The 22,620-nt window shown below is 44.7% G+C and overlaps 1 protein-coding gene across 1 annotated transcript in view; it reads left to right on the top strand.

Moving 5' to 3' along the window:
* The window catches only part of veph1 (ventricular zone expressed PH domain-containing 1), a gene marked incomplete at both ends in the record, with an annotated part of 136,069 nt that overhangs the window by 48,706 nt on the left and 64,743 nt on the right, over positions 1-22,620 (top strand). Inside the window, one exon of the mRNA XM_084445846.1 lies at positions 19,765-19,974. Coding sequence (XP_084301972.1) covers positions 19,765-19,974 — 210 coding nt within the window. The remainder of the gene's footprint in view (positions 1-19,764; positions 19,975-22,620) is intronic.

Raw genomic sequence — 22,620 nt, 5'->3', positions numbered from 1 at the left:
GGCGTTACTTTGGGTTCCCCAAGAAAAGAGGAAAAATAACTAGCAAGGACAAAGCAATATGTAAAATATGTAAGGCCTAATTTAAATATCACACGACGACCAGCAACTTGAGGGCCCACCTGTTAACATTACATAGAAGAGGAGGAGCTAGAAGAGGAGGAGGGGGAGGGATCGGGGGCGAAGCAGCCCAGAATCGACTCCATGCTACCTTGCTCTGATTCACGAGGCTTCCCAGCTGCCCGTCAAAGAAGAGCGTCAGAGATGCTGGCACGGGGCATTTGCAAAGATATGAGGCCTATTAGCCTGGTGGAGGAGAAAGGGTTTGCAGCTTTCATCCACAAGCTAGAGCCAAGATACAAGATCCCCTGCCACAAAACCATCTCTGAGAAAATAGCGAAGCTGTACGACACAACCAAAGAAGGAATAAGAGAAAGGATGCGTGAAAAATCGCACTGACCACTGATGGGTGGACGTCTCTAGCTACTGAGTCCTATGTGACGGTCACAGCCCATTTCATAGAAGAGGACTGGGAAATGAGAAATGTCGTTCTCGACACGTCTGAGCTTCAAACCGTTCACACAGCAGAGAATGTCTCCACGTGTATCGACCGTATTCTACGAGACTACAACGTGGACCGGGAGTCTGTGCTTGCCATCACAACAGACAACGCGACCAACTATGTCAACGCTGTAGAGAGGCACCTGGAGATCACCGATATCCCGTGCATGGCTCACACAATCAACTTAGCAGTGAAGAAAGGGCTTGCAGAGCGTGCCATTGCAACACCAATGAGTCGCCTGAAGGCTGCTGCTCAGCATTTCAAACACTCTGCTACAGACAGCTACCTCCTCGAATCCAAGCAGAAGCTCCTTGGTCTCAAACCTGTCCAGCTCATCAACGACTGCCCCACCCGCTGGAACAGTACCTTTGACATGATCTGTCGGGCAGCAGATCAACAAGCCCCTGTTGCAGCGGTGATAATGGAAAAGAAACTCAGCCGTCTGGAGCTCAGCAGTGTGGAGCTAGCTAGCTAGCTAGTGGCGCTAGGATTAGTTATCCTAATTGTATGTTTGTCCAAGCCGTTCAAAGTAGCCACCTTGGCGTTATCAACCGAAAACTACCCAACAGCATCAGCAGTCCTCCCCCTGCAGTACCTGCTTCTGTCACAACTACAACCGTCCACCGATGACCCGACAGGACTGAGGGAGATGAAAAAAATAATGTCAAGTGATCTAAAGGCGCGATATGGCCCCGAAAAAGATGCCTTCTTGCTACTTAACACCGCCAGCTACCTTGACCCGCGTTTTCACTGGCTGTTCATTTGAAACGAGAGCAGCAGCAGGCAAGAGGAGAACGCAGCGACTAGAACGAAGCCACAGCAGCATCAGAGGAAGAATGCTCTTAGCACCATGGGGGACCTCTTTGGTGATGTGTATTGCCAAAAGTCACCAGGAGGTAATAATAATTACAAAAACATTTAAATCTAATTTTATTGAGTGCCTTTCATAACAACTCAAACTCGCTATAGCCCTACATTGGAAATACAAAAAACTGCATCATGAAACTTAAACAGCACGATAACACTACTATTTTCTTTTAAACAGTTACTAAGCCAAATGGAGATGTGCTCCAAAGAGAGATGATGGTGTACGAGAGTGAGTGTTTTCTCCGCCCCCATCTGACAGCAACCCGCTGTCCTGGTGGGAGGAGAAAAGCCTCAAGTACCCCCACCTCACCCAGCTGGCACGGCACTACCTGGCAATATGTGAGACCTCCGTGAGGGCGGAACGAGTGTTTTCCACAGCGGGGAACATAGTAACAAAGAAGCGCTCTTCTCTAGAACCAGAAAGTGTGAATCACCTTGTCTTTTTGGCCATCAACCTTAATATGGTTGACAAGGGTTGTTTCGCGGCAGAAAATACATTTTTTAGAAGCTGTATTTTCGGTGCCCTGTCCGCGGCCATTACATGGATATACTTGGCTTGCGCTGGATATTAAATTTATTAATATGCCGTAGATAAGGTCCAGGTTGTCGAAAAAGAGCCTTCTCCTTTAAATCAAAAAGTGATATTCTCCTTTGAAATATTCTCGCACAAGCACGCCTGGTATTACGATGCCTTCGCCTGGCTACAATAACTGCTGCCATGATCACTGGAAACGCTAGCCATGACATCCATTACAAATGCATTTCAATTACCACCAACTCTCTGAAGACGCATATCATTTCACTATACCTGCATGTGGCAATTAGCGCCGATCTTTGTGAATTGGATTGTATTTGCAAGGAGGCTCATTTCCATAGAAATGGGCACATTTTCTGCCCATATTACCTTATTTAAATATCCACAAACACAACGCTGTGATGGCAACGCAGTTAGCACGGTATTTCACCCTTCGCGAGTGCTTTGTGAATAGCCAGATTTATTTTGGGTTTATTTGCACAGTTATAGCGGCAGAAAAACCCATGCAATCCCTTTGTGAATTCTCCCCAATGTCTAGTACTGCACTGACTTCCACTTCCCTTGCATCCACATATTGTCAGCTCCAAGCATCTGCCTTATACAGGTTCCTTGCTTAGAAGCTGGGGGACCAGCATACCATCCATCATGTGACAACCACAATTGGTTGGTGAGGCCAGCTGTGAATGCGTCACTAGTGACTGTTTCCAAACCTTTGTTTGATAGTGGGCCCTCATGATGTGCAGAGACAAGACATCCTCTATTGGTGGTAAAGCATCAACATTGGCTTTCAGTTTCCAAAACAGAGCACAGCGAACTTCATGGATAGAGATGCTGGTTGACTTTGGGTCATACAGCTTACATATAAACTGTTCTGACAAGGATAGAGTAGTGGGACTTGATACTTCATCCTCACCAAAGTTGTGGAGAAGATGAGGGTAATGCTTAATGCTAGAACACTTTCCATGCAGTACTTTTTCCTATTCCGGTGAACTGGCTCATAGTGTCACATCCAGTGATGGCCTGAAATGCCAACAGACCGTTAAGCATCTCATTTGGCATTTTGATATCATGAACTTTGAAGTAGCGTGGAAGTAGCGTTCCTGCTTTCATCCAAATTTCTTGGCCCAGTTGGTGTGCAAACACAAGAAGTAACACCAACACATCTGTGTCTTGGCACTAAATGAGGAGCCTCTGATACCCTTTGGTTGTTGCATCAGCTGCATGTAGCAGTATGTGTGTATCCGCTTCTTCATGTGTAGCTTGTAGGTGAGATGCATCAATCCCAGCTGCTGATGTCACTTTTTCAGGATCCTCAAACCCTCCACTAATAACAATTTCCACAGCATAATGGTGCATGTGATTCTCAAGCTCATTTGATAGGAACTGGGTAAGGTTGGCTTTGTTTTCATCCATTTCAATTAAGCTATTCCAGTTAGCAGGTAGCTTTACATCCCTACTCACAATTGTGCCAACTTTTCGCAGAGTAGTGCTGCGTTTTGTTCGTATTCCACTCTTTATGGAGTTATGTTGGTACTGATCAAACACTATATCCACTCTGGTGATGTTCCCATGTAGATTAGATGTCATTCTCTGACCCCGTTTACACCTTGCATTAAAATGTGTCTCGTATCCAGATTGTATCTAGATAATGATTTAGTCTGACATTTACACCTGGCATTAATATGCGTTTCGAGTATCTTCAACCCGATCCGTTTGAGATCCGATCGACTTTGTCCAGCTGACAATCGAACGTCACATCCTGTTTGCGCTATGCGCCCGCCCGCCAAAAACAAAGATGGTAGCCTTTCATGAAAGCGCGCAATCGACAGGCCTATTGTATGCACTTTTGCTTGCTTCTCGAAGCAGGGGAACAAGTCGTCTTCGACGACTGGAATACCGAAGACGAAAGCAGAGGAAAATGCTGATTTATGCAGCTATTTTCATCTCAGCTGTGATCAGCGCCACTACTGTCCGGGGGACGACCTGGATGCGGGAACGCAGTCAAGACTGGTGGGAGAGAATAGTAAAGGGGACCTTTACAGATGAAGACTGGGTGACAAACCTACGTATGCGCCGTCAAACCTTTGATTTTATTTGTGGAAGACTGCGACCGGTGTTTACCAGAAGAGACACGCACTTGCGTTCGGCCATTCAGCTGGAGAAGAGGGTCGCAGTGACCATTTGGTACCTAGCAACAGGTTCGGGTTTTAACACCTTAGCCCACCTGTTTGGCATAAGCAAAGCAACCATCTCTATCTGCATTTGGGAGGTTTGTCGTGCTTTAAGGTCACTGCAAAGTCACTACATTAGTTTCCCAAGAGGGGACAGGCTCCGGGATCTTGTCAAGGGATTTGAAGAAAGATGGGGCTTCTCCCAATGTGGTGGTGCGCTAGACGGCTCGCATATCCCCGTCACTGCCCCGTCCGAGAACACAAAAGACTACTTCAACCGGAAAGGAGCACACTCTGTCATACTGCAAGCTGTTGTTGACCACCTTTACCGGTAAGTATGACCCCCCTACACACACACTCACACACACACACACACACACACACACACACACACACACACACACACACACACACACACACACACACCAACTTCCAGCCATGTAGGCCATTTCCATTTGTTAAATTTACAACTTCATGTTTTGTGATTCTGTTATTTTGAAATATTAAATCAGAGTAGACCATGAAAGCATGCCTCCCTTTTTGTCATCAGGTTCATCAACATCAATGTTGGATGGGCTGGTAGTGTGCATGACGCACGAGTGCTGCGGAACTGTGTTTGACCTAGCCGAGAGTGACAGCCTTTTCCCACAGGTGAGTCATAATTCTATTAGAACCAGAAAGAGGCATGAGCATGCTGTTGGGAGATGAGTGTGTGGCTGTGGTAGGAGTTTGCAGTAGCCTATACTACAGTACGATGCAGCAATACGTTATTACTAATTGTCATATATGTATTATATTCTCTGCAGAGATGTCTAATTATGGACCACAGGAGAGTAATGTATTACATATTTGCATTTAGGAGACACGAGTTATCGGAGGTGAACAGGTGGCTGTCATGCTCTTAGGAGATCCAGCATATCCTCTCTTGGGTTGGCTTATGAAGGGATATACCGATAATGGTCACCTTACAAGAGAGCAACGGTATGTAGATCAGGTTTTATCAGAAGATTATTTTTATGAGGGAGGCTACATTTCTATTCTTGCCATTTTCTGATGACCCACGTACTTGTTTTGGACTGTGGCTGTTGACATGCAGTTGCTGAACAACAAATAGCAGGATAGCTGATCTGATATGGACTGACTGAACAGAACCTAATTTCTCAACAGGTATTTCAACTACCGCCTCAGTCGTGCTAGCATGACTGTTGAGTGTGCATTTGGACGGCTGAAAGGGAGGTGGAGGTGTCTGCTGAAAAGGATGGAGGTCAGCATCCACAGGGTCCCGACGGTCATAAGCAGCTAGTGTCTTGCATAACCTGTGCGAGTTGCAAGGCGAGGAGTTCCATCAAGATTGGATGGAGGGAGTGGAAGAGCCAGCACAACTGATTGAACCAGACATTGCTGCACCTCGTGAGAGGACAACAGAGCCCAAGAATGTGAGACGAGCACTCACAACTTGGTTCAATGAGCAGAGAGCAGAGGACTGAACACTGAACAAATCAATCACATCCTTGTTAGTTTCACCTAGCGACAGTTACTTTTTTGAGGCTTCTAAGTTCAGACAAAACTATCAATTGGAATTGTCTATGGATATGAATTGTTAGTTGGTCAGTACATTCGTTAGTTGGTCAGTACATAATATAATTAAATAAAAACAATATTTTCATAGTTGTTTTTTAAGCTGACTTAAACAGCATTTGTATTTAACTAAATAGCACAATAATAATACAAAATAGAAAACACCCTTCCAGAGACAATACTGACCTGTGATGAAGTTAACATTCGAACTGTTAATAAAGTGATGTACAGAATTTACAAGTTGTAACTTGCATCATACATTCTCATGAACAAAAAAATAGAAAATACATTCTTATGGTCATAACGATCAGTGCAAATAGGGAACAAGGTCAACTAAAACTCTCTAAAGGTTGGTGTGGTTGTAAACATCAAGCTTTCTCTCATCCTCATCTATTGGATATGAGGGATGTTGGAGTGGGTGGGACGGGTGAGGTGGGTTGTGTTGTGCTGGATGGTGTAGCAAAGGCTGAAGTGGGTCAACAGCATGTTGAAATGGGGGAACACCAAATGAAGGTGGCCCTGATGGTCCTGGCGGATACCACGGGTAGGCAGGCGGGCCCATGGTGTGATGTGGAGGAGCAAAGGCAGGCTGAGCGGTCATCGTCTGCAGCATCATACCAAAAAGCTTGGTCTCGTGGGCATGTTGGGCTGCCTGTAGTTTCAGCTGAATATCATTATCATTTGTCTGGTTAGAGGACAAAGCGGTTGCAAAGGTCTCAATGGTTGTCTCAAACCTGGATTTCTTCCTCCTGGTGGTGCCGCTGCTGCCACCTGTATAGAAGTATGAAAACACATTGCTCTACACTGCCAATAACACAGTACACATGCCATTACATTTTGTTAAATGCATTTAATAGATTCAATAAAGGATGGAAACGTGAAAGAAGTATTGTAAGCTCAAGTTTACATATATTTTTTATTATGACTCACTTCATCAAAAGTAGGCAAACTATACAGCTTTAATAAGTTCAATTATGGCACTGCACCATGTAAACAAGTACCTGCTGCATTGGTGGTAGGGCAGCGCTTCCTCGTATTAGTTTCTGAGGCTGCGGATGGGATGGCAGCATCATGGTCTTCATTACCTAGATGACATCATTATTTAGATTACATAGCAGCATCGTGGTCCTCTAGTCCAAATCAGTCAATCATGTACATTAGTCACTTAGCTGATGCTTTTATCCAAAGGGGTTAAAAATAATTGCATTAATGTAGGTAGTCAGTGTACTAATACTCGCCAGAACTCCCAAGTGCATCTCCTCTGTAAACAAGTGACTAAGACTATAGTGCTAAGGCGAAAGTGCAAGAGTATACAGGTGCTTTAGAGGAGGACCCATGTAGTGGTTGAATCAGACAGACTGCAAAGAACAGGTGATTTAAATCAATTTGCAAGTGAATATCAATAAATGGCAATCATGACCAATGAGCTGTGGCATTGTGCCCTGGGATGCCACATCATGAGAATATTAACAGGTAGGGCCTAACGTTACCTGATTCATTTGTGGGGCACTGGCTATTTCCTGAGGCTGCAGATGACGGGCACTGGCTACTTCCTGTGGCTGCAGATGACGGGTCCTCGCCATCTACACACAAAAACGAGTCACACATTACATTTGGATCTACTCATGTTCTGGAAGAGTCTTATTTGAAATAATATATTAGTAACGTTAGGCATTAAGCTTGGTAAAGGTGTGTGGTACATTAAACATAATTGATTGCGCAGGTTAACTAACGTTAGCTGTTACAACAGCTAGACTAGCTAGCCAGCTATGTCGTATTTCTACGTGCATGCTTGCTTATCTTATCAACATACATTTATTACAGCTAACGTTATATAGCCTAGTGAAATTATATTTCTAGGCAAGTTGAAAGAGGATAACAACAACACATAACGTTACCATCTTCATCATCGTCATCGCCCCCGTTGTCTTCGTCGCTAGCAGTAGCACCGTTGGTGGAGTCCATGCTAAAGCTAGTACTAGCATCTTCTGAATCAATTCCCTCACCGGGGCAAAAAGCCGGTCGATCACCCAGCACAGCATCCAGTTCATCAAAAAAGGGACACGTTACCCTCTGCCACTCCTCTTGTTGTTGTCCTTGGCTTTTCTGTATGCCATCTTCAACTGTTTAATTTTCCGCTGACATTGCAGCCAGGACCTGTTGTAGCCATGCTCTGCCATTTCCTTCGACATTTTTTCATAAATGGCTCTGTTGCGATATGCATGATTAAGTTTTGCTTGAATATTGTCGTCCGACCAAATTGAGACTAGACACCTCGTCTCGTCTGGACTCCAACCTTGACCAGGATCCATTTCTCTTGCTAGATAGCTACTGTAGCCTACCATGAAAGCCTGCTCCAGAGGAACACTTGCTGGTCTGGAAACGGCGCGTGCCAACAGCTACGTATTTCCGCCCACGTTGTTGATATGCGAATTAAAAACGCATTTCCATTTACACTATTATTAAATGTGGTCGAAATGCGTCCCAGACCACCTCCGGAGGTGGTTTGGCCGATCGGATCGCAATCCGTCCTCAAAACGTTTTGGGCGCATTTACACCTGTAATTTCATGTGGTTTAGCACGATCAGATTGCAATCTGATCACCAAAAACGCATTTTAAAGCAAGGTGTAAACGGGGTCTCTGTGTGAACACATCAGCATATTCCCCAAAGGTTGATGCGTTTTGAGGCTTTCCCATTGCTCTTACTAAGGCAATACCATTAATGATGGCGCATGTTCTCAGAACAGATGGACTGAGCTGTCTCCTTTGCACCAGCTTGTAGTATGGTGGCTAAGTAGCTTTGTTCGTAGGCCTGAGCACTGAATCTGTTGTGGCAAGTGACAGGGGGACTGCACAGAGGTCCTGTTGGAGAAGCTCATCCATGTTGACCTCTCTGCCACTCTCCATGGACACAATGATGCAGTGAAAAATATCCCTGTCAGGCTTCACACACTTGGATTTGACTTTTTCAACCTTGGCATCTGCGCTGTACAGGCTTGAGAATGTTATTGGTTTTCTTTTGGTGAGGCGATCATGGAAGTCTATGTTCTTTGTGCCCAGTCGGGTTTTCACCAACTCAGTGATCTTTTTTTTTGCCAGACTCTGCACCATGTGTAAGGTCATTCAGTATATCTTCTCAAGCAGCATCACCAGTTGTCAATGACGCTAAATCATACATATGTTCTTGTTGGAAGACGTGGTATCTCTGGAACTGGTCTACAAGTTGAATGACATCATTGTTATCCCTTTTGATTCTAGATGGAAGACAGTTTTTGTGAGTCTCTTCATCATCGTCGTCATCATGTGTCAGTCCAAACAGTGGTCTGGTATCCTACACCCCATCTTTTGTAATGGGTGTGATCACACGCAGCAAACCAGGGCATCATGCTCTTGAAGGCTGACATGTACAGGCTCCAATCACCACATCACAGTGCCCGTGTGAACGCAAGGAGAATAGACACAAGGTCCATGTACTGTCTCCAGAAGGTAAAGGTTGTCTTGTCTTCATTAGCCTTGACCAAATCTGCAAGGAGATCTTGAAGTTCTCCAACTTTCAGCACAAGATCCTCATAGCATGCTGCAGCTGCTTCCATTTCTCCACTTCCTATGTGCTCTGACAATGCATCTGCCAACTCAAAGCAACTGTTTATTGTCTATTGTCTATCTGTCTATTGTGTTGTCATTATCTTCCATCCATTGCAGAAAGCTTGGCCACAATATTCTCCAAAGTGCTTCAAAGGCAAGTTTGTGTGCACGGGCTACACGGTTCCACCCCTTTCCTTTCATCATGTTTTCAGCTGTGCTCTTTCCAAACACACCACTTTCCTCAAGAATGTCCTTCAGCCCAGAATCAGCAAGATGCTGGCCAATTCAGGTTCACTTCGTCTGAAAGCTGTTGTCATTTACATACATGATGTATCCAGGGAGCCTTGCATTGACAAAGTTTAGTGGAATAAATACCTCACCATTTTTAAAGTATTGCTTCACAGCCTCATTTGTATATTAGTTGGTATAGTAGTACCTGTTCTCAGCACTGACTCGTAGCTTATACTGTGCCCAGCAGCATGAAGTAACTGCTCTAAGCCCTTTGAGCGTGTAGCTTGGTGTACTGCAACTCCAATTCCAATGTGCTTTGGTGTTGGTTTCTGTCCACCAGATGCCAGGAAAACAATGGGCCTCATTCACCAATATCCTCCTACAGTAAGTTCCGTTCTTAAATTTCTTCCTAAGAATGTTTCTAAAGAAAGCTCCCGTCTGATTCACGTGTTCGTAAACCGCTGGATGAGTTCACACCTGCCTTCTCTTAATGGTGAATCCTATGGTTTCACACATTGGTAGCTTGTGGCCGTTCACCCGAATTATCATAGGTAAACTCCCCGCCAGCCCCATATAAGGACCTGAATTATCATAGGTAAACTCCCCGCCAGCCCCATATAAGGACCTGAATTATCATAGGTTAACTCCCCGCCAGCCCTATATAAGGACCTGCCACTACAGGGTCGTGCGCAGATGTCACTTCTCTGAATGAATACCGGTCATCTGCGCCCTCATCTCGCCGACTTTTCGATAGCATAACGGTTTAGGTGGGGTTATGTCAGGTGCATTGACAAGTCAGAGGACTGCAGGTCGAATCCAACGTGGACAATCAAAATCTGATTTTAATTCAGCCAAGTAGGCCTCCTACTATGAGGAATTTGCCTTGGTGCATGTAAAGCGAGGCAGAAGAGTGCAAAATGTCAACGTGATAGAATACAATATACAATAGCCTACAGTCTACAAAAATGTAGGTTATTAAATAGCCTACACAGCTGTCAATGCGCATGCCCCAAAAAAAATTTGAAGACCGAACTCCACCTGTCATATTTAGCAGTGTCAGTAAAATGCATGGGAAGATATTAGCCTACTCGTTAACGGAGAAGGGCACACAGTTGGACCCAGCGCATCGGGGATATTATTGGACAGACAGCACTCTCACTTCGTAAAATAATGAAAACCATTATTGCACGATAAATGATACAAATATTATAGTATTGCAATCCTATAATGTTATACAACTGTAGATTTGAAGTAAACACAATCACAAATAATTTTACATGAACATGTCTTTCGCACAAATAGTCCGTAGCCTACTTAAGACTGCTCTTCCGTGTTTGTAGATTCTGTTCTTAGTTCCCACATGTGAGAACATTGGTGAATGCCAGAATCTTCTTTGAAACGGTGTAATTGAAGTTTAAGAAGAAATGCTTCCTAAGAAATTCTTAACTTCGTTAGTGAATGAGGCCCAATGGTCCTCATTCCTGAACGCAGTTAAGAAAAAGTTAAGAAGAAATGTCTTCTTAATTCCACTTACAAAGTTCCCGGGACAAATCTGGCATTCCTGAATGGTTTCTTATCTGTGATTTGTTCTTATCTAAGAACAGGATTTAAGAATGCGGAAATGCAGTCGTAGGTAGGCCAGATTGGAGTGCGACCATGTTCGCAAGGGCTGAATTTATGAGAAATCTGAGGTGATTGCATTCACATCAATTCTACAGACATCCTAGGCTTTAAATAATAATAATAATAATAAATACGAGTCATGAATCATCATTATAGTCATGATTCTATGAGGCATCGTGGTGTCCTAAAATAAATGAAAGCACTACACAAATGGCAGTGAATGAATAAATAAGCACTAAACTCAGTCGCTACTAAGCACAACAACACCTTATAGTCCATAGTCGTCAGAATGGACACATCTACATTCTGTAAATAAACATGTGAATATCCATAAATAAAATATATCATATGGGCCTACATAATATAGGGCATATCAAGATCCACAAGTAGCCTACTCATGCATTTAACTAAACTGTACAATTTAATCATCTGCTCTCAGCACATCCCATCCCTTTCATGTAGGCTAGCCTATATATTTTGGATTTTGTCCATAATACCGTCTTGTTTTCTATTGTTATTTTGTTTGTTTGTTTTCTATTGTTTTTTTTGTTTTTTTTTCACCTTGCTTAAGATTAGTGTGCACGTTGTAAGAGCCAGCGGAGAAACATCTCACTGCTCATTTTACTGATATGTTGCATGCCAAATAAAATATAGAATTTGCACGTGACCTTGAAAATCAATCAACTTTTTCCGCGCTGTCTGGGGATTCTGTGTGCACATGACCCTGTAGTAAGGAGCTGGCGGGGCGTTTATGTACGCAAATTCAGGTGTACGAGAACGCACATTCAATTTAAGAAGGGGAGCACAGCTGAGAACACTTGGGCGGTTTAAGAACACATTTCCACGCGTTCATGAATCCGGCGGGGATTTTTCTTAGGGTTGGTCTTACGAAGTTCGTAAGAAGACACTAACATTTAAGAAGACACTTAAGAAAATGTTCAGGAATGAGGTCCATTGTTGTTGGCAACCCTGACCCAATATCGGACCCTAGGACTACAACTGGCTAAATTCACTCTGATTGAGAGGCCACTGATTGTTTGATTGGTTTCCACCTGTCTTGTTAGTCTGTGTATATATAGCCCACATGTAGCTCCCCCAAGCCAGTTCTTTGTCTATACATTATTTGCTGTAGCTGTGTATTGTCCCTGGTGTTTCCTGTGCCATCTTGCATGTTTTGTCTTTTGTTCTCCACTAGTTGAGTGTGTACCTTCGTTTTATTGTTTAGTCTTTGGTTTAGTTTTTACCCCTCGTTGTGCCTTTAACATTTTGTGGAAACTGGTTAGACTTGCCCTTGGTGTAACTTTGGCTTTGTTCACACGACAGTGAAATGTGACCCAAATCAGATATTTGCCTACATGCGACTCAGGTCAGATTTTTTCATGACCGTCTGTACAGCGCAAGTCACATGAAATCAGATTTTTTTTTTTATCCAACCTGGGTCGCTTTCAGAGGTGGTATTATATCGGATACATGTCTGATGTTTTGCAACGCGCCCGCCGTCTGAACAGCCATGTCGCGTTTAATGCTACTTTTACGTCTCGAGAGCAGTGACTTGCAAATCCGTGAAGCATTCCACTGTGGTGTGCTTGTGCGGCATACTGCACGTCACAAGACGATCCTCATCCTTCTCGTTATCATTTGTTCATACCGTCGCCGGCTTCCACTGCACAAATAGCCTACTTGAAAATCAACCCGTAGTAAAGGCTAACTTCAGTTGTGGTTGTAACGTTATCATGGATGTATTACTAGAACGTTATCCATGGTTAACGTTACTACAGTGCGCTGCGTGTGACATCCTGACGTCTTTGTTGTTCTTCTGCGCATGCGGATCTGTTCAGGGCCGTGGGCTGTTCACACAGCAGTCAAATGTATGTTACATTTAAAAAGTCATGTGAACAGCTAAACAAAAAAATCGGATCTGTGTAAAAAATCGGAATTGAGCATTAAGACCAGGGGCCTCATTTATCAAAGAGCGTGTAAATTCAGGTGTAAAAGAGGGCGTACGACAAAAACGAGGAAAAGGCGAAATGTCGTGTACGACGAGAATATTTATACGCTTTTCGGATCTATCAAACATGGCGTACACGCTGCTGCGCCGATTCCTCAACGAAAAATCCGACGGTGTCGTAGAACAGAGCGGACGTGCACGCGCCCCGTGTTCCGCCCTCGCCACGCCGAAATTCAACCATGAATGGTCAAAACTATGACAGCGCACAATGTGGATACCCCGGAAGGAACCGACATAATATAGCGTGGAGAAAAAAAGGCAAGACAATTACGTTTATGGAAAAACGCGGAAAGAAGAGAAACCTTTCGGAGACGGAGGTGCATGTGCTTGTTGGTGAGGTCCACGCGAGGAAAGAAAATCATCTTCGGAAGGTAAGCTATTTGTACGAGCCTACATTTGTCTGATTGCTCCTACAGTTTAGGTAGCCTACTGTACGTTTCGTGCATCCTGTATTTGGCGTAGGCTACACGGACATGCTGTATTATGTGGCTGTGAGGAAAGCAAACATTCCACACATTCTGTGGTAGGCTATGATTGATTTAGGACCAAAAACAGGGAACGATAACACAGATGATCACTTCATAATGTTAGACCACATTAAACATTTTCCCCTCTGGGAAATTAAGACTCATCTAAATCACCCGGTAAATCACACTTAAGCATTTATTTGGCTGCCAACAGAAAAACATATCAATTGAATATGGCTACACAATGAAATGTTTAATGCATAATCAAGTTAACAGACAAACTCAAAGAAAATGACTGAAACTGTTTCTCCAGACTCTGACGTGGGGTGGGACTCAGAGGAGGGGGAGTCTGCAGTGGTCCTTGACCTGACAGTCGTGCCCCCGCCGGTTGCAGCCTCCACCTCCAGCGCCACGACCTCCAGTGCCTCCACCTCCAGCGCGCCGGCCTCCACCTCCAGTGCCATCTCCAGCGCCTCCGTCTCCGTCTCCACCGCCCACGCCTCCACCTCCGGCTGCCAGCGTCCCTGCCTCAAGGGTCCCTGAGGGCTGGGCTTCCTCTCAGACGCTGTGCTGGAGGCTCATGACCCTAGAGGCCCAGAGGGACATGGCAGAAGGGATTGGGGCAGTTGTGCAGCAGTTGGTGGAGGTCACCACATTACACCACCAGAGCCAACAGGACATCCTCACTGCACTTTATTCCCACACATGCTGTCACGGACCTCACACAGTCACTCACTACCACACTCACGGACCTCACACATGCACTCACAAACGCACTCACACACCTCACACAGTCACCCACCAACAGACAATAAAATGGTAACAATGTGAACCTTACTTTGTCTTCATAGCTGGCGCATGACCTCAGTGCGGGCCCTTTGGCCCCGCTGGTAACCCTCATGACGGGGAGGGGGCTGAGGGCTTGGGTCCTCATTTTGTGGTGGGGTCTTGACTGGTTCTCATTCTTATCAGCTTTGAATATATATCTTGGCAAACATAACACAGGATGATGTACAAGGAGGGGACAGATACTGTACCTAGTGAAAGTACTATTGGTTGCTAGTAAAAAGACAATAATGAGCGCTTGGTATAAGGTGGAACCCCCAACCAAGGAGCAGTGGCTGGGTGTTGTGGAGAAGATTTATGTTAGGGAGAAGTTCACGCATGCATTGAGGATGCAGGAAGGAAAGTTTGAAGGGAGATGGGAAAAATGGATGGATTCTAGAAGGAAGTGTGATGATACCACTAATATTGAAATTGTAATATTTGTTTAAGAGAAAAGCTGCATGGATGGAAGTACCCATAAGCTGTTATTGTAAGTTTTTATGTTTTATTGTATTGTCGTTGTATGGATGGAAAATGCTAATAAAGATTAAAGTAAAGAAGAAAAATAATATATCTTGGCTATGCACACACCAACAAGCCAGCCGTCACGCGCAGCGCCTACCTCCAGTCTAGCCCCTACCCTGCTGTGCGCCAGGATGGATGAGTCATGCGTGGAGCCAGGCCACCGTGCCACTACACTTGTGATGAGCATGTCGGCGTCACATATGATTTGGGTATTTATATTGTGCACATTTTTGCGATTCACATAGACGTATTCATTCAATGATGGTGCCCTTATGTGGGTGCAGTCGCCATCGCCGTCACCTCTTTGGAGTTCTATCTCGGCCAGTAGGCCGAGTAGCGCCGGATTCATTTAGGCTTGCATTACGCACAGGAGGACTGTCATTTATATGCTTACCAAACAGCAAACAGGTCCACATGATCACATATTAATGACAATCTAATTGGTCAATTATTGCCGTTTGATGGAGTGCCTGCATTAGGTGTGCGCATAGGTTAAGTTTGCGGAACAAATCCATATCGGACCATTAATGAGCCGGTTAGAGGACACGATCTTGCATTGCGATATATGTTTGTGCTGAATTGGGCTATTAGCCTACATGATTGTGCGTTCATAAACTTTCGCTCTTATTCTCTCCATCAAACATTGTAATTCACCGACGCACCACCTGCGTCGCCAGTTCCCCCTGTGTTCAAAAAGGGTGTAGAAAACCGTGTAAATCGGTACGGCTACTTGAGAGGTGTCCTACAAAAGCGCGTAGAAAGGCGACTAAATTTTCGCCCTTTCGGCTTGATAGATCGCGCTGTGGGGGGGGGAAATGGCGTACGCCTGAAATCGCGGAAAAGACCGTGTAAAAGAAGGCGTACCTCAATGATAAATGAGCCCTGAACTAAGCCCTTGACTTCATGCCCAGGGTGATGGAGAATACAAATGTGAATGCATACTCTGTGCTGTGACATGATTTTAAAGATATTTTAAAGTTTAATTATGGTCCTGGCAGTTCTGCTGACAAGACTCATGTATTTGTCATGCGTCTCCTTGCTCCTTCTACCTCATGCGCACTTCCCCATAATTTAATTTAGCTTAGCTTTTGGCCTTCATGCACAGTTTGTCCTTAGGGGAGTATCCCAGTCTAGTTTTACTTTGTTGTATTTTTTTTAAATGTGTTAGTCACTTTACTCTACAAGAAATGCTTGGTACAGCTTCAAGCTAGATCAGGCCAGCTAGTTCCTAATTTGCAGCAGGTATTGTTCATCTTGTTTGCATCTCTTCATCTGACCAGTCTTGTCTGCTAATCAGTCCCACCTGTATTCAATCCAATCAATGACTTTCAATAAAGTTCAATCCAGTCAGTGAATCTATGCTCAGTCCAGAGTCCCACAACTCATTCCCATCCCAGTATGTACAGTAGTTAAGTATGTTTATCCAGGATTCCTATGGTGTAAATAAGATGACATTTATCCTTTAAATTGGAGCTTTCTGAAGCCATGCTCTCCTCATATTCAATGCCAAATCTCCAATGTTCATGAAAAAATGACATTTCACTGACATGGTAGATGTAGCGTGACATTTTTCAGAATCATACAGTATCTCAAATACAATTTCAGTATTTTGAATTCTGTCCTCATCCCGTCCCCCTCAAACTATTGCTCTCATATGGAAAAAAAATACACTACCCACAATCCTATAGTGCAACAGTGCGAGCTCAACCAATCAGACGTTGCTGTTGGCAACCCCACCCAACCCCCGCCTTGGACTACATCCATCCAAATTGATTGAGCACAGCCACAGTTACTCTGCAATTAGGAAGTCATGCCAAAAAATGTTTCAAAACCCAGCCGTTTTTCACTCATGAAGATAATAGATACATACATGAAGGCTGCCACATGCCTTGTGTAATTTGTTTGTTTGAGAACATTCTTGTGTTGAACTTTAAGACGTTTTATTAGAAGATCAAGTGAAGGCCAAACTGCTAGCTTCTCATTTGTTGGCTCAACAAGAACATGCCCTTCCCTTGGTGTCTACGGTTGTGAGTTCAAGCCCCGGATGATGCAGAATAAACATGCTAATGCCTACTCAGGCATTGTACAGTAGGCTACTGTTTGGATTTCAGACATATATAATATATTTTTTAATTTAAATTATTGGGGTCCGGGCAGAGACCCTCATGTATTTGTCATTTGTCGTCTCCTCCCTCCTCAAAGCGCCCGGGCCTGATCCAGTGCTGCACAGCAGCTATCATTTTTTTAGCTTCCGTATGTTTTCTGGACCTCTTCAACTCCTTCGTACTTTGAGCTACAGAAACCAATAAAATACCAAAAGGTTCAGCTCTATAAGGACATTCAGGGAAATCAGCTTTTTTATATCTTTCATACTTTTCAAAATATTCAGCAGCATAAAAAACGGATATCAGGGACTAAGTGCATCCATACTGTATGTACAGTAACTGTGTAGTATAGAATAAGATATACATGTACCCGCATACATTCAGTCTATAAATATAAATAACTATAAGTTCGGACCATAAGATATATACAGTATGTATACCTGCATACAATTAAAACATACCTGTCTTCTAACTTGTCGCCACGCCACGCAGAATTTTTAAGCTATATGGACAGATTCGGATATGAAAATGTTCAGCCTGTTCCCATGACTCCTACGGTGTCAATATCTAAGCTGTAACCGTGATACTTTGAGAGAGCTGTCTGAAGCCGGCATGCCTACCCATTGAAGTGAATGATGAGATGTTTAGAGTGTCAGTTGGGATTTGAATTTGGGGACACAAGCAGGCTCTCAGGTAGCATTTATATTCCTACCTTCCCTCCTTCCTTCCTTCCTTCTTTCTGTCCTTACTACCTTCCTTCCTACCTTCCTTATATTCAAAGAAATATTGAGAATTACAATCTTAATTTTTTTTTAAAGATTTTTTGGGGCATTTCATTTTCATTATTATATAGGACAGTGTAGACTGACGGGAAAGGTGGGAGAGAGAGAGGGGAGGACATGCAGCACAGGGACCGGGCCGGATTCGAACCCGATCGCTGCGAGAAGGTCTTGCCTTCATGTGGTACAGTATGCGCCTTAACCGATGAGCCACCCCTCCCCAGAATGACAATCTTATTCAGGCTGTGAACTCATATTGATACCTTTTGTACTTTTTGAGCAATTTAACTTATTAAAACTGTATGAGTCATAATGAGTGGTCTAATCTATTTTTAAGTGTAGTACTACCAGTAGTTGAAATTTGAGCATGTGTCCTTGTGTCCTTACAAACACCGCCACAGCTACTGCTCGGCCTCTGAGTGGGCTAGAGACACGCGGTCATCGCTGGGGGGTGCATCAGGATGGCCCGGGGGTCACTGACCTGCCCCTGACCAGCTCTGACCTGAGGAGACACAGTCTTGCCACCATGCCATGGACCCCACAACTCAGTTCCTGAGAGGGCTACAGTAGAGACACACTGTTTGCTCCGGTGGTAGCCTGTGGGTGGCCCGGAGAGGGTTACATGGTTACGCTGTCCCCGACCCGCTGAGACCAGAGCGGGAGGAGTCACGCCACCACGCCACGGACCCCACAACTCAGCCCCTGAGTAGGGTAGAGACACAGGGTCTTCGCTGGTGGGTGCATGGAGATCACTGTACTGTCCTCTGACCCAAGGGGGCGGACTCTCACCACCCCTCGTCGGAGGCTCTGCCTCCACGCCACGGACCCCACAACTCAGAGAGGTCTAATTGATTAACGCATCATCCCTTTGACATTCTTCATAATACATATGCTGTCCAAGGGTCAATAAGAAGATTTTGAACAACTTGCTCATCTTTCAAGCTACAGGCTCAATTCAAAACTTAAACTACTAACACTGAAAAGTTTAAAGGTATTTAAGTTCTTAGCTTGTTTAGGTAATGCAGTTCCGCTTCCAATTCTGTTAGTTTCAAATTTCTGCTAAGCTTCCAAGTTTTTAGCTATAAATTCCATAATTTTTACCATATTTCAGCTTTGACAGTTACAGTTTATCTTCCAGCTTTTCTAGCAATGTCTTTAAGCTCGTAGTTTCTTTAGGTAATGCAGTTCAGCTTCCAATTTTGCCAGTTTCACATTTCAGCTTCCAGGTATTTCAGCCGTGCAGTGTGATACATTTGACATTTCAGATTTTTCACATTTATGCATATTCAGCAATGCTTTTGCGATTTCTTTCTGCTGCTCAGCATTCACACGCATTTTCTGCAGGAAATGCAATTTTCCAGTTACCACTACAGCCCTGTTTATAACCAATAAAGCACAGCCTCTCACCACAGGATACGAAAGAAATGGGTTTGAGGGACAGTGAGAGAGACGTTCTGTACGCTTCTGCCCGGTCGACTTTTATCTCTCTCCATTTTTCTGCTTCTTTGCAGAAGTCTGTGCATCCAGAGGTCCTGTTCTACATTACTGTAATCAGGGACTGTGTATTTAGGACCAGAGCCTCTCTGATGTGTACACACACTCACTCTCTCTCTCTCTCCCCCCTCTTCTCCCTCTCTCTCTCTCTCTCTCTCTCTCCCCCTTCTCCCTCTCTCTCTCTCTCTCTCTCTCCTCAGTTCACCTCCCTCCCTTCGTCTCCTCTCGCTACAGTAAATTTACTCCATTATATCAATTTACCTGTCCCTGTGCTGGCAGCAGAGCTGACTACTTGTCTCGTTTCCAGCCAACAAAACTGCAGTCGCCATCAAACTCCCACAGGCATCCAAAAATATTCTTACGAAAATATTTAGTTAATGCAATATTTTGTTTTGGTTTCGTTCTCTCCAGATGTTGAGCCCCCAAGTCCCCTCCCTGGTCGGTTACCTTGGCGACCCCTCTCTGAACGAGCTTCTGCTGGGTGCTCTGGTGGGTGTGTCACAGGCCAGCCCCTCCTCCTTGATTGGTTTCCTGCCCACGCTGAGGATTGTGGGGCAGCAGTGTCCCACCCTGCTCGGACATGTGGCCAAGATCCACGGAGCTGTTGGGATCATCAGTGAGGTAAGACACACACACGTCCACACACACGTCCGCACACGCACACACACACACACACACACACACACACACACACACACACACACACACACACACACACACACACACACACTATCATTTTGTTCTTGTTTTTCCTTTCTCTTCTCTGTCTTCCTTACACTCAATCATTCCTATCCCCTCCTTATACCTTTCCATTTCCGTGCACGGTGCCTTGCACTGCCGCCTCACAGCAAGAAGGTCCTGGGTTCGGATTCCCTCTTGGGATGCTGTCGGCACTGGGTGGCTAGGCGACTTCTCCCCAGGGCTGTCAGTACTCAGGCGGGATCTCTCCCAGGCCTTTCTGTGTGGAGCTTGCATGTTCTCCCCGAGGTCACATGGGGTTTCCCCCACTTAATACATTTGGCGTTGCCGCCCCCCTGCTCTGCGTTTTGTGTGTCACAGCTTGATAAACACTTTCCTTTCCTTCTGCATTTCTCTCTCAGTCCTCTCCTTCTCTCCTCCTCTGTTTTCCACTGCTTTTGTCTTTCCCACCAAGGCGTTTCTCTCAGCCCCTCTCTGCGATTGGTCATAGGCCTGGATCTCTCGCTGCTGTTGACTCAGAGGCCGGAATTTACCGTGCCTGTTTGACTTAGCTTGGCACGGGCTTGGCACCCCCCACGTAGTGTTCGCACACGCACGCACGCATGCACACACATACACACACACTGACACACACACACACACACTGCTAATGTGCATGGGGGCATTCCCTGCCATTTCACCATCACCCAAGTGTGCTTTAAAAGCTGTGTACCAAACACACATGATAAATTCATTAGAAGACAGTGACATGTGATGTATATACACTGAGACAGTGACCTTGTGATGTATATACACTGAGGGGCGAATTCACTAAAGCAAATTGCGCCCGCTAATTGCACCATAATATTGCGCGTCAGTTGCGCCCGCTATGTGCTCCGTTTTAAAAACCTATTCACTAAAGACATTGCGCTAATAATATCCCAGCGCAAACACGCCCATTCGGTGTTTGCGGCTGAGTGCAATTTGCTGCTGATATAAAAATGACTATAAATACAGCGCATACAGCGCATACAACTAAAGCATATCATTGGACGATGGCAGACAGAAAAAGAAAGATACGATTTTCAGACAGCGAACTTGAAGGCCTCACGGACGAGGTTCAAAAACATGTCTCACAGCTTTCGGCAAAAAATATCACGACTGCAGCAAAAAATCATATTTGGGGTTTAATTTCCCAATCAGTCAGTGCCATTTGTGTGTGTAAACGCGGAAGACTGCAAACGGAGGTGGAATGATTTGAAAAGACGAACAAAGGAAAAATTGTCATTTTATGTTATGCAAGTTGCAGCACGATGATCTGGCATACTTTTGGGGGAGTGTATAACATTGCCCCACCGGTACGATCTAGGCATCTAAACGGCTTTTCAGGATTCCAAATGTGCGCTCAATCACACCGCGCGTCCTGATGTGAGCCCGGTTGTACGCCGCCTCTCCAACGTTGGAAGGATTACGCACGGGAGTCATCATCCATGGCTGAATATGATACCTGCCGTCACCTATGATACAAAAGCAAAATATTTTCAAGACCATTCAAATAAAACAAATATTGTGTAGGCTATGTTTTTATTTATTTATTTATACCTAGGCCTATATCGGCCCCCAGCCGTTCAATGAACAGCTATAGGGAATGCGCAGTTTCGCGTATAGACTATTATACGCACAGTTTCGTGCTATGTAGGCTATTATATTCATTGGGGGAGCTTGGACTCGCTGGGGACGGGTGGAGAGACGCATAGTCAACTGAGCCTCCCCAGACGCGACTTCATCCTCCAGTTGGCTGAAGAGCTGCGCGCTCTGGTGTCCAAACAGTTACCGCGGTGGTTCTAGTGTTAAATCAAAAAGTGACCTTCTTCTAAATATTCTCACGAACAACATGCCTGGCATTGCGATGCCTTCGCCTCGCAACAATCACTGCTGCCATGATCAGTGGAAAGGCTGGCCGCGACACACCCCTTGCGCTTAAATACCACCACGTTTCTGAAAACGGTATTAATTTCACTTTAACTGCGTGAGGCAATTTGCGCCGATGTTTGTGAATTGGGCGGGTTTTGCAATAATGTTCATTTGCATAGAAAGGGGAACATTCTCCGACCATATTACCTAATTTAAATATGAGCTAATAACACCGGCGCAGAGCAACGCAATGACGAACGCAACGCAGTTAACACCGTATTTCACCCTTTGCGAGGGCTTTGTGAATAGCAAACATAATTTTTGACTTATTTGCACAGGCTTTAAGTCAGGAAAAGCTGCGCAATCCTTTAGTGAATTCGCCCCTGAGACAGTGGCATGTGATGTATATACACTGAGACAGTGACTTTGTGATGTATAGACATTGAAACAGTGCATTTCATGGCTCTGCACACCAAAATTAAATGGGTTCTGAATTGGCCCATGCTACACCCCTCCACCGAGTTTCATGAAAAGTGGTCGGGTAGTTTTTGCATAATCCTAGTCCAGAAAATGAGTGGTGGTGAATGGCTGGCCCGGCCATGATTGGGCACCTTGTGGAGATGACCCATGCTACACCCCTCCACCGAGTTTCATGAAAATCAGTCTGGTAGTTTT

This window comes from Borostomias antarcticus (assembly GCF_949987555.1).
Source record: "Borostomias antarcticus genome assembly, chromosome: 1".
Taxonomy (NCBI): Eukaryota; Metazoa; Chordata; class Actinopteri; order Stomiiformes; family Stomiidae; genus Borostomias; species Borostomias antarcticus.
Note: the sequence above shows the minus strand (reverse complement) of the source record. Positions and strands in the feature narration are given on the sequence as shown.